This window comes from Paroedura picta, chromosome 1 (genome assembly GCF_049243985.1).
Source record: "Paroedura picta isolate Pp20150507F chromosome 1, Ppicta_v3.0, whole genome shotgun sequence".
NCBI classification, from domain to species: Eukaryota; Metazoa; Chordata; class Lepidosauria; order Squamata; family Gekkonidae; genus Paroedura; species Paroedura picta.
This window is the reverse complement of record NC_135369.1, coordinates 180,493,268-180,508,185: the sequence shown is the minus strand read 5'-3', so window position 1 is coordinate 180,508,185 and position 14,918 is coordinate 180,493,268. Positions and strand designations below refer to the sequence as shown.

Genomic DNA, 14,918 nt, shown 5'->3' with positions numbered 1-14,918 from the left:
GCTACAGAAACGGGCCATGCGGCTGTTAAACATCCGAAGCAGAAACTGTTATGAATCAAAACATTCACTTCCTAGAAAGTTTGACTTATGGCGACACAGCCATCCCTGTTTTGGTTACCCAAGTTCCCTCTCTGACCAGGGCTATGCCGTGAGGTATGTTATACCATAGCTTTATATGGATATTCTGCTACAGGGGTTATTATTGCATGAGGCTGTTGACTGATAGGCAAGAAGGACCTTCCAAGGAACATGTTCAGGTTGGGAAAAGAACCTTCTGCTATAATTCTGTTCCCCCACATGCTTCCATTCCCCTAGATTTGCATCTGAAAAGGCCTAGTCTCCTGTGTTAGGCTTCTTTACATCTTTACATGTAGTTCAGAAGGATCCAGCTGCAAACGGTTTATGGGAAACCCCAGCAAGGGTCTTTCAAGGGACAGGAGAAGCAGAGGTGATTTGCCAGTGCCTTCCTCAGCAAATCCTTCTGTGGTGGTCTCCCATCCAAGGAGTGACCATGCTTAGCTTCCAAGATCTGACAACACTGGGATGTACCACCCCCCTTGCTCTCCCGTTAAGATATCTTGAACCCTTTCAAAAGAGATCTGCTGGTTCCGTGCTCAGTCACTATGAAGGGCCACCAGAGAACTTGTGCTGAATTGCACGCATTAGCTAGTGCTTGGAAGGGTGACCTCCAAGGAATAACAAGGTCATGACACAGGGGCAGGCAGCGGCAAACCACCTACCAACGTCTCTTGCCGGGCAGCTGGACAATCTCAGGATCTCCTGACAAGGCCAGACAATCAATCAATCAATCAATCAATCAATAACGCCCCCTGTTCAGTTTTGTAGGGACAGGGTATGACACGAGCGGTCTCTCAATGTGCTTATCAGAGCACTTCACGTACCTTATTGCAGTAACTATTTGGATGATTCTGAAAGACCAGAAACTATTGTTATTATCCCCCTTATTTAAGGTTGCCAACCTCCAGGTGGGGCCTGAAGATCCCCAGGAATGACAACTGATTTCCAGCCTATGGATCAGTTTCCCAGGAGAAAATGCCTTCTTTGGAGAGTAGAGTCTATGGCATTATCCCTGTTGAGGTATCTCCTAGGGAGAGGTCAGGCTGGAGATCCCCTGGAATTATGAATGATCTCCAAACTACATTAATTGCTTTTTATTTATTTATTTGTTTGTTTGTTTATTTATTTAACACATTTGTTCCACTTCTCCTGGAGAGTAGATAGCTGCTTTGTCATGTGGACTGCCTGGCATTATACCCGCCGAAGGCCCCTTCCCTTCTCTAAATCCCACTGCAGTAAATGGAGTAAGTTCCCCCGGTTGTGGGAAATTCCATCAAGACATAAAACTTTGCCAATGTACCTCCACATTTTGGATGTAAACTCATTAAAGGGAGTGCATTTGCTAGCCGATTTGAATATCCTTCCATCAAACTTAACAAACCCAGACAGATCCCAACAAATTTCTTCCTCTGAGAGACTGCGCCTCCATTGACTGCAATCTCAGACACAAACCCACATATTCTTAGAATGCCCCAAATTAATCCGTTAGCGACTCTTGTTAGCCGACCATCTGAAGATATTAAGGGCCTTTTTGCACGGGGATCTTTGTTGCAAATTGGTCACTGAATGAAAAATCGCCATTTAAAATAGTGGAATTCGTCGTTATGCATACCTGCCTTTGTAGTGGAATCAGTTGCGTTTTTTAGCGTTTCCCACAGGCTTCCGGTCTCGGCAGAAATCGCTAGAAAGGAAGTGCTATTGCCAAGCTCGTCCCGCCCCTGGCCGTCAAGCAGCCAATGGGCAGCCGTTAGCATGCTCCCAAACAGCCCCTTTCCCTTTAAGGAAGGTTTTTTTAAAAAAAAAAAAACAGACCCATTGTAACGAATCTGGGTAGATTCGTTGCAACGGAGAGACCCATCCAGCTGCCTGGGGTGTTTGAGCTGTCGTTTGATCGTTAACACGCTGCCTCCGAGTGAAAAAAAAAAATCCCCCCCCCTCTCACGGGCCCGATTTTCGGCTGAATGGAATGTGTGAAATGTGTGTGCTTAGTGACTGAAGGGGAGGGACTGAAGCCGGGAAGCCTCTGTTTGAGCTGTCATTTGATCGTGGCCACGCTGCCTCCGAGTGGGGAAAAAAAATCCCCCCTCCCCCCCCTCACGGGCGCGATTTTCAGCCGAAACAGTGTGAAAAATAAAGGGAAAATACATCAGCAAACGGGCTTCTGCGGGCTTCTTGTGCTTAGTGACTGTAAACAGCTCTGAGGAGGGACTGCAGCCTGGGAAGCCTCACTGGCTAAACGGAGGCTCGCCGGTGCGTTGATCTCCACTCGCTCGGGGGAAAAAAAATGGCGATCGCTTCGCCGGAAGTTTGGAGGACAGGCTCAGGAGGAGGGACTTTGAAGAAACCGCAACAATGTTAACGCACAGGTCTTTATCGCTATTGTTGCAGATTGGTTGCAGGAGTGTATCGCTTTCCGGAGGGTGAATCCACTTTTTGGGATTCCCCTGAAAGCGCTACAACGAAGCGCTTTTTGCGGGTCGGTTTCAGGAGTGTTGCAGATTGTCTACGACGTCGTGGGTTATTCCAAATTAGTAGCGTTTTCAATTAGCAACCATTGTGCTATTTTGAAGCCGTGCGAAATGGCCCTAAGTACTCACTGTGCAGACAGGAAGCATCAGATAAAGGTTATGCAAAATGAGACAGATCCTACATCAGTCATAAGAGTTGCCTTGATCCTGTTGATTACTCTAATAGATAATCTGTTGGCCATGAGCTCTGCAGCTGCATGAAGATGTTAATGCTGATGTTTTTGTTCTGTCGATTCTTTATGACAATAAAGTTGTTCTGACTCCACCCTCCAAGGTTCTGCCCTCAAATCTACAAGTATTTCTAAACTCGGGGGCCCTGACTTGGACAGCCCGGGCTAACCTGATCCCAATGGATCTCAGAAGCTAATCAGTGCTGACACCAGCTAGTATTTGGATGGGAGACCTCTAAGGACCTGGGTGGATTTCACACTAGAGGTCATGACACGGAGGCAAGAAATGGCAAACGACCTCTGAACACCTCTTGCCTGGCTGCCAGATAATCCTGGCATCTCCAGGCTGCCCTATGCATGTCGTATGATAAATAAACAAATAAATCTGAATCCAGATTTGGCAGCCCTGGGCCTAGTCTGCACACAATAGATAATGCACTTTCAATGCACTTTAGAAGTAGATTTTCCTGTTCTGCACTGGAAAATCCAGCTGCCAAAGCACATTGAAAGTGCATTATCCTTTGTGTGCAGACTAGGCCCTAGTCTCTACCATGCTTGGTGTAGTGGTTAAGAACAGTGGCTTCTAACCTGGCAAGCAGGATTTGATTCCCCACACCTCCACATACAGCCAGCTGGATGACCTTGGGCTTATCACAGCCCTGATAGTGCTGTTCTCAACTAGCAGTCCTGTCAGGGTTTTCTCAGCCCCACCTGCCTCACAGGGTGTTTGTTGCGGGGAGAAGGAGGGAAGGCCATCGTAAACCGCTTTGAGACTCCAACTGAAATCCCCAAAAATTTCCCTATCCGGAGCTGCTAACCTTCAAGGCGAGAGGCTCAGCTGAGGCCCCATTCTGTGTGTGTCTGAGAACATATTAAGAAAACCAAACATTCGTCACAGAGGCAGTAAACTGAACAATGACCCTAAAAAGTGGGGGGGGGAGATTTTTTAAAGAAAACAAACCAAAAATATTTACAATTTTTGTGTACCCTCCTCGGACTGTATCAAAAACAGCCTCTGAAAAAAACGGAGGCTGCTGTCACTGGATTATTAGGCCTCTCTCGGCTTCTTTCCGCTCCATCCTGCAGAACCCAAATCCCCCTCGGCTGCCTTCATTTTCACAGAATAGCTGGTTTTTGTCTTGCTCTATTGACAGACAATAATCGCCGCAGTCCTTGGAGGGCACTGGAAGCTGTAAGCCGATCACTGAAGCAGAAGAGTCCCTCACAGGTCTGGCTGCCGAGGGCTTTCCTGTCAACCTGGAAGAAGAAGACATGGCTCATTTTTGTCGCATTAGACTTAAGACATCGCTGGGAATAGAGTCAGGGACGTTTTGATCCTTTCAGTGAGGAGCTACTCCGGGACAGAAAAAGCCAACCCTTGTGAGAGAAGGCTGAGTGATTGTTATAGGCTTGCCAACCTCCAGGTGAGGCCTGGAGATCTTTTGCCATCACAATGGATCTCCAGGCAATAGAGATCAATTCCCCTGGCAACTGGCAGGAGATGGAGCAGAAGCTCTGGGAGATCTTGAGATGGAGCTTTAGGATAGGGGCCTCTGTGGGGCACAGTGCCATCCATTTTCTCCAGGGAATCCGTAATCTCTGTAATCTGGAGATGAGTTATAATTCCAGGATACCCCCCCCCCCAAAGTCACTGGCAGTCTTCAAGCAAAGGTTGGATACACACTTTTCTTGGATGCTTTAGGATGCTTAGGGCTAATCCTGCGTTGAGCAGTGGGTTGGACTAGATGGCCTGTATGGCCCCTTCCAACTCTATGATTCTAGGATTCTATGGCCTGTATGGCCCCTTCCAACTCTATGATTCTAGGATTCTATGATTCTATGATTCTGTTGTCAGACAAAGATCCTTAAGCATCCACTAGAGTGGCACTTTTTGCACTGTCTGCCAGGAAGACTAAGTCCAGTTTATGCAAACAGCACTTCTGATGTCCAATGGTCTTCTCTTAAAATGCCAACCTTAATTCTGTATTTTATTGAACACACCATTTTAGATTTGATCATTTTATGCATACTGTTACATACCGTTTGTTTGGTTATATCCTCCTTATATGATCCTGTTTTCATATGATTTAACTAATATTAGTCAAATGGTCATATCACCTGACAAATGTTTAACAAATTAAAAAAATATTTTAAAAATTAATTAACTCCCACCCATTCAGGGAATCCATCCAGGGCGTTCAAGAAACCCCAGGGTTTCACGATACCCTGGATGAGAAAGCCTGTCTTACACAGTGGAAGGGGGAGGTGAGGAAGTGTTGCTTTGTGGAAATTACCAGTAAAAGCAAGTCCTTCTCCACCTCCATTCCCATATGGCAAGGGATCGGTGGGGGGATGTTGCCTGAAGACTGGAGGATGGCGTCTGAGGGGGGCAGGCACCGCAGTGACCGTTTATGCACTGGGAACTTCACTGCCCCAGCACCTGTGCAGGAGCACAAATCAGGGGTGGATGGGGTGCGGCAGGCCAAATGCTCCCCCGTGTGGGTGCAGGAAGAGGTGGGGCAACCTGCCACGACTAAAACTCCAGCCTACAGCCCAGCATGAAACCTCCAGTGCATAAACGGTCAGTGGGGTTTGCAAGTGTCCTTTTCTCCAGGAGAACTGATACCTGCAGTCTGAAGATGAGCTGTAATTTCAGAGTGTCCCCAAGTCCCACCTGGAGGCTGGCATCCCCATTGGGACTCTTGCCCTTGGACACAGACATTTCCAGGACAAAAGGAATTTGTCAGGGATGAAGATGAGACATTTTTCAGTTCTTGGAGCTGTTGTTGGTAACATCTCACACATAAGAAGTGGTAAAAGAGACAGAAGAAACCAAAGAAACAATCTGCGCTCTGAAATGCACGAGCACACTGGAGGCTTTCATTTGTTATGGGTGTTATTGTATTCCTAAACTGAATTTATTTCATGGTGTAATTTCTGCTTGGAAAATTCAGAGATCCACTGGGGATGCAGAGCAGCTCCTCATTAAAATAGCATTGATCAAGAAATTACCTTTTTCCGCAGGGTAAACGGAAGGGAATCCATCAGCAAACCAGAAATTCTTTCAGAGTCTTACATCAATATTTTTCAAACGATCTGAAAAGACAGGCGCACGACACATTTTTATATTAAAACTGAATTGGGGGACTTTCTGCCACAGTCCTGACAGTGATATGTGTATAGTTAGATGAAATAAAAAAATATGCCCTCCAGGCAAACTGGCAGGCTTATAACGAAGGCTGCATCAATATCTGGGTGCAGCATAAAAGCAAAAATCCAGTACACGTAAACAGGAAGCTGCAGCGGTCTAAAGTGAAATCTAAAAACAAACATCAGGTAATACCTTTTATTTAGAAACATCCAAAATAAAAAAAAGTAACATGCTAGCTTTCGATTTATCCAGGTAGAATATCAAAATAATAATAATACTTCTCAATAGTACAGGCTTGGGATATTTGTCCGAATCCCCAGGATTTCTGCCATTTATTATTATTTATTTATCATTTATTTATTTAGATTTATATACCGCCCTCCCCGAAGGCTCAGGGCGGTTTACATTGAACTAATAAACAATACATGAAACAGTATGCTTTTAATTCTGTTTCAATGAATTTATTCTGTAGCCTGTTTGACCTGTCTTGCCCTGATAGTAACACAGGTGCTTTGGTTTGATAACCCCAAGATCGTTTCCTGCCACTAAGTTTTACAACTCCCTATCCTCCCCGCAAATTCCTTCCCCTCCCTTTGGTTAGTACCCCCTAGTTCCCAGACCTGTCGTTATAACGGCCAAATGGTTTTCTCTGTTTTGACTTCCTTGAAGTGTGCTTGGTTCGAATGCCAATGGGAGGGGAGACAAACCCTTGTATTGCTTGTTGTACGCCTGATGCTTCAGTCCTGACTATGCCTTCGTTGTAGATGCTTTCATTTTCTTTAAATAAACTTTCATTTCTATGAGGTTACTTATTTAAACACTGAAGTCCTCATCGATTTCAGCTTTCAGAGATAGGCCCAAAGAATTCACATTGTATATGGGTGACTCGAAAAATGTACGAAAAATCATCACCAGAGATTGATTCTTCACTAAAAACAGTTCTGATATTCAACTAATAGCAATGGAATTTGGCCTCAGCAACTGTCAAGCTCTAGCACTGAAAAAAGACCGCTGAGCAAGAAGAAATCAGTTTTGTGCTAAAGTAAGGTGACCAGATTGTCCCACTTTTGGAGGGACATCTGGGGGTACCTGGCAAATTGTACTTATGTTGAAATTTAAAATATATATATATTACAATACTATTTTTGCGTTCTATGAAATTTTTTGTTGCTCCATATAAACCCAATTTTTAATCAAGACCCCCCCCCCCCCCGGTCAATGGTGTCCCACTTTACAAATGTTAAAATCTGGTCACCTTGTGCTAAAGGAATCCAAATGAATGTGTCAACTTCCACTGTATTTTGCTTTTTGTTGCTGACCTCCCATGCCCCTCAGGAAGAGCATTTTTCAGAGATCAGTAGGCTGCAAAGGGAGAGGAGCAGTAATTGAATCTCGATGTCACTGAAGTTGTTTTTATACCCCGCTTTTCACTACCAGAAGGAGTCACAGAAGGAGTCAATTTCCATTCCGTTCGCTACAACAGACACCCTGTGAGGGAGGTGGGACTGAGAGAGCCCTGATATTACTGCTCTGTGAAAATAATTCTATCAGAACTGTGACTAGCCCAAGGTCACCCAGATGACTGCATATGGAGTAGCGAGAAATCAGCTTGCCGTATCTTAACCACTACACCAAGCTGATGGAAATTTAGATCTACCTTCAAGGGTAGCCCTATCCAGAGTAAGTTACAGTAGTCAAGCCTACATGTGCCAGAAGCAGGGATCAATGTGGCGAGGTCAGCTGACTGCAGAAGTGTGGTAAATGTAAATGCTAGCACTCTTACAAGCAGCAATGACCGGTATTGTTTGATCTGTCAACATTAGGAGTGTCGCAGGTAACATGGAATACATCTCCAGTACATGAACTTTTTCTAGTTAAATGACTTCCATCTTGTCTTCAAAATATATCAGTGAAACAGAAGGAACTAGCAATGAAAGTCGGACACATGTTGAACAGCAGGAAGCACAAACTAAAAGCATCAGTGAGCCATAAGGGTCTGGATGCAGAGAGACATTAAGATCAGGCCCCAATCCAGACAGCAGCATCTTTCAAGGTATGCAGTGCTCAACAACCATCAGAGTTTTAAAAACATGTCTTGTTTCCTTTCAAAATGCTGGCAACAAAGCAGAAAGCCCTGCTGCAATTAGCAAAAGTAAGCAGGATTTGAAGGGTTAAACCTAGGTTTGTCATATGTGGGTGGGGAAATGCCTAGCAATTTGGGGGTGGAGCCTGGGAAGTGTTAGGTTTGGAGAGGGGAAAGACCTCAGGCAGGCAGGATGCCATAGAGCAGGGGTGGCCAAACCATAGCTCTCCAGATGTCCATGGACTACAATTGCCATGAGCCCCTGCCAGTTTGGCAGGGGCTCATGGCAATTGTAGCCCATGGACATCTAAAGAGCCACGGTTTGGACACTCTTACCATAGAGTCTACCCTCCAAAGCAGTCATTTTCTCCAGAGACCCTGGATATCAGTTGTTACTTATGGGAGATCTCTAGATCCCGTCCACAGGTTGACAATCTGGACTGAACTCTTTCTATTTTCCCTGCATGACCTAAACGCTCATTGACTCTGCAATAGCCTGAAATTTGCTCTTTAATGATGGACAGAGATCTATGATCATCTAATCTGTTTTTCTCCAAAGACACAGTCTTATCCATCAAGAGAAGCTAATATATCTTTCAAGTGGCCTAAGAAGAGGAATGTCTGAGAACCTAATTAGAAGTTATAGAAGTGACCTAGGCAGGGTTTGATAATGGGAAATGTGCCCCTATTTATCAAACTCTATTTTCGTTCATGAGACCTGGAAAGTTTGAGGGAGGAGAGGAAAAGAAGTCGAATGCCAGCTTCTGTCCAACTTATAGTAAAGTGTGCCTCAAAGTCCACAAAGATTTGGGAAGTGTGAAGGAACGCCCTTTAAATTCTCGCTTGCAAAGGAGGCAAAAGCAGATATTTGACACCTCCGGAAAACAGTCGGTATTGCAGGGTTGTCACAGAGTGCTGCAAGAAAGGTGGTTGGGACAAAAGGAAAAGGTGGTCTTCTTTGGCAACCAGGGCTGATTCTGCACTTCTTGTGGATCCTGCTGAATTCAGATCAATTTGAACTCGGGTCTTCCTCTATGCCTCCCCGCCAACTGAAACAGAAAGTGTTCTGCACTCGATTGGGAAAGCTCAGAGTGGGGAGGGGAGCCAAGTGCAGCAGGAATCTCTTTCTTTTCTTGAATGGGGGGTGGGGGGAGGGAGGATTGGAGACAGCAAAGAGAGGGAATAAATCCAAGAGGCAAATCTCTGCTGAGAGAAGTGTTGGCTTTTGGAGCACAGTCCCTTTAAGACAAGGCTTGCAACCGGGAACCAGGAAGTCTTTGAACTGATGCCCTGGCCAATCAGGGAAGACTGCTTTGCTACAGCGTTGAAGACATGAGGCAGCAAGTTAATTTTCAAAAAGCAGAGAGCTGCACATTTACTGATGCCAATTTTTCAAATATCGAGGCTTATATCCAATTCTGGGTATTGCGGGGGAAAGGTAGGGTCACTCTGGATCAGTCATGCTTGTTGCAGATGAAAAATTTTAACTGCCCCAAATCAAAGAGAAAATTAAATTCAGTGTAGACAGCAGGGATTTATTTCAGCTGGGAGTGGGTTTAAACTGCATGTAGATTGATATCAACTAACTGGGGGGGGGCAGAATTTCACAATCAGAGTAGTTCAGCAGTGGAATGGGCTGCCTAAGAAGGTGGTGAGCTCCCCCTCACTGGCAGTCTTCAACAGTGGCTGGACAGATCCTTATCCTGGATGGGCACCATGCTGAGCATCCCTAAATTAGATTATTGGACCATGCTCTGGGAAACCCAGGCTCAAGTCCCCCAGTCTGCCATGCAAGTCTTCTTGGAGACCTTAAGGCAGTCACATGCTTCCAGCTTAACCAGCTTTATTAGGTTGTTGTGATGCTCAAAATGGGGAGAAGAATGGTGTAAAGTAGTGATCCCCAACCTGTGGGCCGCGGACCTCATGTGGTCCTTCGACTAATTGGAGGTGGGCCCCGAAGGACACCTTCTCCCCGCCCCCCCTGGCCCTTTACTTCATCCTCTCCAGCCCTTTACAACACACTTCATTGTTGTGGTGTATCTGTATCTTATTTTGAAGGGATGTTTAAACATTACCATAGCGACCAGAGAGCGTTAGGGCAGTGGTTGAGAGTAGAGGAGTAAACTACCCCCCCCCCACCAGGCCTCAGTAAAAGGCGTTGAGTGGTCCCCGGCTTTGAGTGGTCCCCGGTGATATAAAGGTTGGGGACCACTGGTGTAAAGTACTTTGAGCCTTCACTGGGGAAGAAAGCAGGATATAAATGTTTCTGGCGGGGAGCCATGTTGGTTTCAGGACAGGAGACCTAACTGAGCACAGCCTATCACTTATACAGGTGCCTCCGTGTGGATGGAGATGAATAGGGCTCTTAACGGGTCTCTTTTCATTACTGTGCTCTACAATTGGGACTGCATCTGCCATTAATCACTAATCTTGATCTTTTTATTCCCTCTACTATGTTTTCAAACTGGAGTTGAACCCAAAGGACTGATAGACTGATAACTTTATAAACTCAGTTTGTTATTCCAGCATGGGGCTAAATATCAGCTAAATATCTTAATTAAACAGCATATTTGTTGGATATTTTCATGATGCTGTTTACTAATTTACTGCTAATTTATTCTTGCCTTACATATGTAGGCTAGAGACTTCTATTTCATTGTCTGAAGAAGTGTGCATGCACCCTTGAACAAGAGTTTTGTTGGTCTAAAAGGTGCCTTTGGACTCCAAGGATATCAACGAAGTAAGCAGACAAACACAGCAATGTCGGCTTTGAGTTAAAATACAGAACTGTAAGCAGTTTTAGGCTGCCAATCAACTGATAAGCAGATTATAAACACATCAAATAAGCCACTTCCTTTGTTTGTGTGCGTTTTTTTTTAAACTATTGCTAACTCTGTTGTGCGCTCCTCAAAACAACCCTTAACAAGTCCAAAGTTGCAAGCGAAAGAAAACAAAAAGTTATGCTGTCCTGCTGCTCTCCCTTTTTATCATCAGCCTTCCGGACCCTGTTTCCTCTGCCCTGCCGGGATCTCATTTCAGGATCCTGCCAGATCCCCAGGCCTTTGCTCACCAGACCACACCCCCTGGCCAAGGCATCTCCAGCGTTTCACACATGCTGGGCTGGGTAGCATTTCAGCCCCATCCGAGGCCGGAAATGCCGGGCCCTTCCTAAATTCGAGCAGAAGGCATTGTTGTCTGGATTCTCCATCCTAACCCCATGATGTCATTGCAGGCAAAAGGACCTCTGGACAAAGTCTTGTACACTCTTTGAGCCAGAAGCAGAAGGCGACCACTCTGCCCCGGCTTCGGGTTTCCTTCAAGCCTCTGCTGCCCAGAAATGCCAAGGGCCAGCCAAAGAGTCCTCCTTTCCACCAGGTGATCCAGGGTTAACGGAAACTTCCCCTCTGCCTCTGCTGGAAAACCATGCCCGGGTGATTCCCTTTATGTCACAGGCACTGTCCAGGGGCATCCAGTCTGCCACCCCCAAGCAGCCACTCGCCAGCAAGCGCCTTCAGTTCCCGGTCTGGGAGCAGGAGTCATCTGCCTGTTTCCACTTTGCTGGCACATACCATTCGGAGCCGGCGTCCCTGCCTCTCTCTCGTCCTCCCTTTCGCCGAGGAGCGCATTCCAACTCCGGAGAGCCGCTCTGCAGGACATCGCCTCTCCTGCCGGACAATCCCCTTTGTGAAAACTCTGACCTCCGGCTGCCGAACCCCCCGCCAGGCTGCAGCCGCAGAGAGGGAAAAAGGCAGGGCTCTCGTGGGTCTTCCCTCTTTTACCTTTGCTGTTTATGTCATATCAGTAGTGGGAGGTCTGAACAAACGGAGGCGGGGGGGGGGGGGTAAGGGGTGGAATTATTGAGAAAGACAAAACATTGCAGCTCAGAATCTCTGGCGAACCTTTGGACGGCGACTCTTCCCGCTGGGGTTTTGTCAAGGCATTTCTTTAAACGGTGTCCCTTCGAACGAGCTGTGCGATCCATCTCCTTCTCCTGTGGCTTGCCTGAAGGGGAAAAATAAGAGTCAAGGGAAGTGCCAGCAGAACAGTCTGCCTGTCAGGAGCAACGGAGAAGGAAGAAATCTCCCTCCGCTGTCACCGGGAGTTCAGAAGTCAACCGAACTGCCAGCAAAACAGCAGCTCTTCGGTGCAAACTGGAAGGAGAAGTGCGGGGGGCCAACCGGAGGATACAGCACGGGCAAAGTCAAACCCTGGCGCCAGGTGAATCTAATCTCTGGGCTCTCGAGGACAACGTAAGTCTCATGTCGCATGTTATAAAACGAAGCAGTAGTCAAGAATTTTCGCTTTTGTTTTTTTTTTTTTTTCATGATGCTCCAGAATAACCAGGGCAGCTAAGGATTTATGCCATCTTTATGCAGTGTGACTTGTCTTTCCCGGTGTAACTCGTTAGAACAGTTGCTGAAATGTGACAAGGCTGATGGTTGACTGTGGTGTCCAAGAAGCCCTCTAGAAAATAATATTTTTTTTATAATTACTTGGACTGCTGCCTTGAACCGACAGCCTTCCTTCAGAACTGGGGAGAGATGTGGCATCCTGTGGGGCAAGGTGGTTTGACAGCGCGCCTGCTCTTCCGAAACACCGTAACACCAGTAAGGAAAAGATGCCGTTGAGAAAGGCCGAAGAAACTGGGGGAAGGGAGAGGGAATGGACTGCTGCCCCCCCACGTTGCCCCCCTTCCTTTCCAAAGCCTGAAGACGACCTTTCTCATCCTGCAGTGGAATGCTGCCATTCAAGGAGTTTCCAGGTGGTCACTGACATTGGAGAATCTCTGGGATTACAAATGAGTTTTCGAATTCGGCACAACTTTGCACCGACGAGAAAGGTGGGAATGGATGCTAAGGAACACTGACTGTTGGCATTCTCGTGGCCCACCTCGGCTGCTTTCAGACATTCGGACATGTGAACTCCGCCGCCAGTTTCTTGCTGCAGCTCAACAAAGAGAGGGAACTCTCCTGAAATGGCTTTCTTGCTGGAGAGATCCACAGAGATCAACAGATCCGCCGCGTGCAATCTGACTTCGGACTCCGTGGAGGTGACCAACGGCTCTTGCGAGCGAAGCCTGCCCCTGTCGTACAACCCCTCCTTCCTCGGCGTGCAGGAGAAGAACTGGCCCGCTTTGCTCACGGTCATCGTGATCGTGGTGACCATCGCCGGAAATATCCTTGTCATCCTGGCCGTATCTCTCGAGAAGAAGCTGCAGAACGCGATGAACTACTTCCTGATGTCCCTCGCCATAGCGGACATGCTCTTGGGTTTCCTTGTCATGCCCGTATCCATGCTGACCATACTCTATGGTGAGTAAGTATGTCTCTTGCAAAACTTCACGTTACGCTTGGTTAGAGTGAAAACTAAAACTTCTGAGACCCCCCAAGGCAGGTACAAACCCACCCCCTTTTCAGACTGGAAGTCACAGACTCTTCATGCAACTCAGTTATTTATTTTTCATGTGGTGTATGTCATTAAAGTATGAGCCTCTTGTGGCGCAGAGTGGTAAGGCAGCAGACATGCAGTCTGAAGCTCTGCCAGTGAGGCTGGGAGTTCGATCCCAGCAGCCGGCTCAAGGTCGACTCAGCCTTCCATCCTTCCGAGGTCGGTAAAATGAGTACCCAGCTTGCTGGGGGGTAAACGGTAATGACTGGGGAAGGCACTGGCAAACCACCCCGTATTGAGTCTGCCATGAAAACGCTAGAGGGCGTCACCCCAAGGGTCAGACATGACCCGGTGCTTGCACAGGGGATACCTTTACCTTTACCTTTTTATGTCATTAAAGAAGCTTGATTTGGGAGTGGGGGGGTAGAACCGCTAACGGGAACAATTAGCTTTGGAATGGAGACGGTTTCAGAGTGCAGCCGAGTTGGGTCTGCTGAAGTAGATTCAAGTCCAATGGCGCCTTAAAAACCAACAAGATTTTCAGGTATGAGCTTGGGAAAGTCAAAGCACCTTTCTCAGCCTCTCAAAAGTTTATGCCCTCAAAATCTTGTGCGTTTCTAAGGTGCTACAGGCTCAAATCTAGCTGTTTTTTGGGCATGGAGTGGTAGCTGTTATGTTAACGAAACCAGCCATGCATTCATTATTGGATTATTAAACATTTGCCCAGGGGCATCCTGACATTAGAAGAGACAGGTCCATTATTTTCAATAGGCCGTGCAGGTTATTTACAATTTATTTACTTTTTTAGAGCCAGGGGGGTGACTGAGTGAACAGGAAATGAAAAGTTTGGTCTTCTTGGCCCACAGCCTAAATTCTAGCTGTGAGGGTTGTATGAGGTAAAGGGATCTCCCGTCTAAATGAATGCCTGTATTGTTATTGTTCTCCCACCCCTTGTGACAACACTGAGGTCTGGTGCATCAGATTTCAGGAGCTGCTCACAGGTGAGGGGGGCCATCTTCAAGCTGTGCCCTTGATGCAGACCCCAGTCAATATCTGGCCATGTGCAGAGCCTTCCTCCAACTCACACAATTTGTCTCCATTGTTGACTAAAACCTAGAGAGAAATTTGTCTCTCGCAGATGTTTAAACACTGGTCTGTTTCCCTCGTTGAAGAGGCAGGGCAGATAACGTGAGGGAACCACAGGGTGGTCTGTTTTGAAGAATACTCCTGAACTGAAATGTTATGGACATTTTTGATATTATTCACACATTGGGCAAGCGAAGGTGCTTAGATTGCACATATTTAGCCTTTTTAAATAGTGTGTATACATAAGTGCCATCAAGTCACAAGTCAAGAGGCAGAGGTTGGATTGCCATTGCCTTCCTCTGCAGAACCTTCCTTGGTGGTCTCCCATCCCGGTAGCCCAGCAAGGGGTTTTCAGGGCTAGTGAGAAGCAGAGATGGGTTTGCCAAGGCATTCCTCTGCACAACCTTCCTTGGTGGTCTCCCATCCAGGTAGCC

The 14,918-nt window shown here is 46.7% G+C and overlaps 1 protein-coding gene and 1 long non-coding RNA gene across 5 annotated transcripts in view; one reads left to right on the top strand and one right to left on the bottom strand.

The window, feature by feature from the left end:
* Window positions 1–1,205: 1,205 nt before the first annotated feature.
* LOC143825901 (uncharacterized) lies at window positions 1,206–11,868 on the bottom strand. The gene is made up of 3 exons (XR_013226991.1): window positions 11,580–11,868; window positions 5,789–5,872; window positions 1,206–4,033 (listed from the first exon to the last, which is right to left on the bottom strand). It is a non-coding gene; the product is annotated as an uncharacterized LOC143825901 (long non-coding RNA).
* A 10-nt stretch (window positions 11,869–11,878) lies between these two features.
* HTR2A (5-hydroxytryptamine receptor 2A) overlaps window positions 11,879–14,918 on the top strand; it is a 58,998-nt gene continuing 55,958 nt past the window's right edge. For 2 of the 4 annotated variants that reach the window (XR_013226990.1, XM_077314277.1), the window contains exon 1: window positions 11,883–13,322. Coding sequence is in view for 3 of the 4 variants with exons in the window: in XM_077314277.1 (XP_077170392.1) it covers window positions 12,986–13,322 (337 nt within the window). In the remaining variant the exon portion in view is untranslated. Of the gene's footprint in view, window positions 13,323–14,918 lie in introns of all 4 variants that reach the window. The other 2 variants (XM_077314290.1, XM_077314298.1) reach the window with 2 other exon arrangements.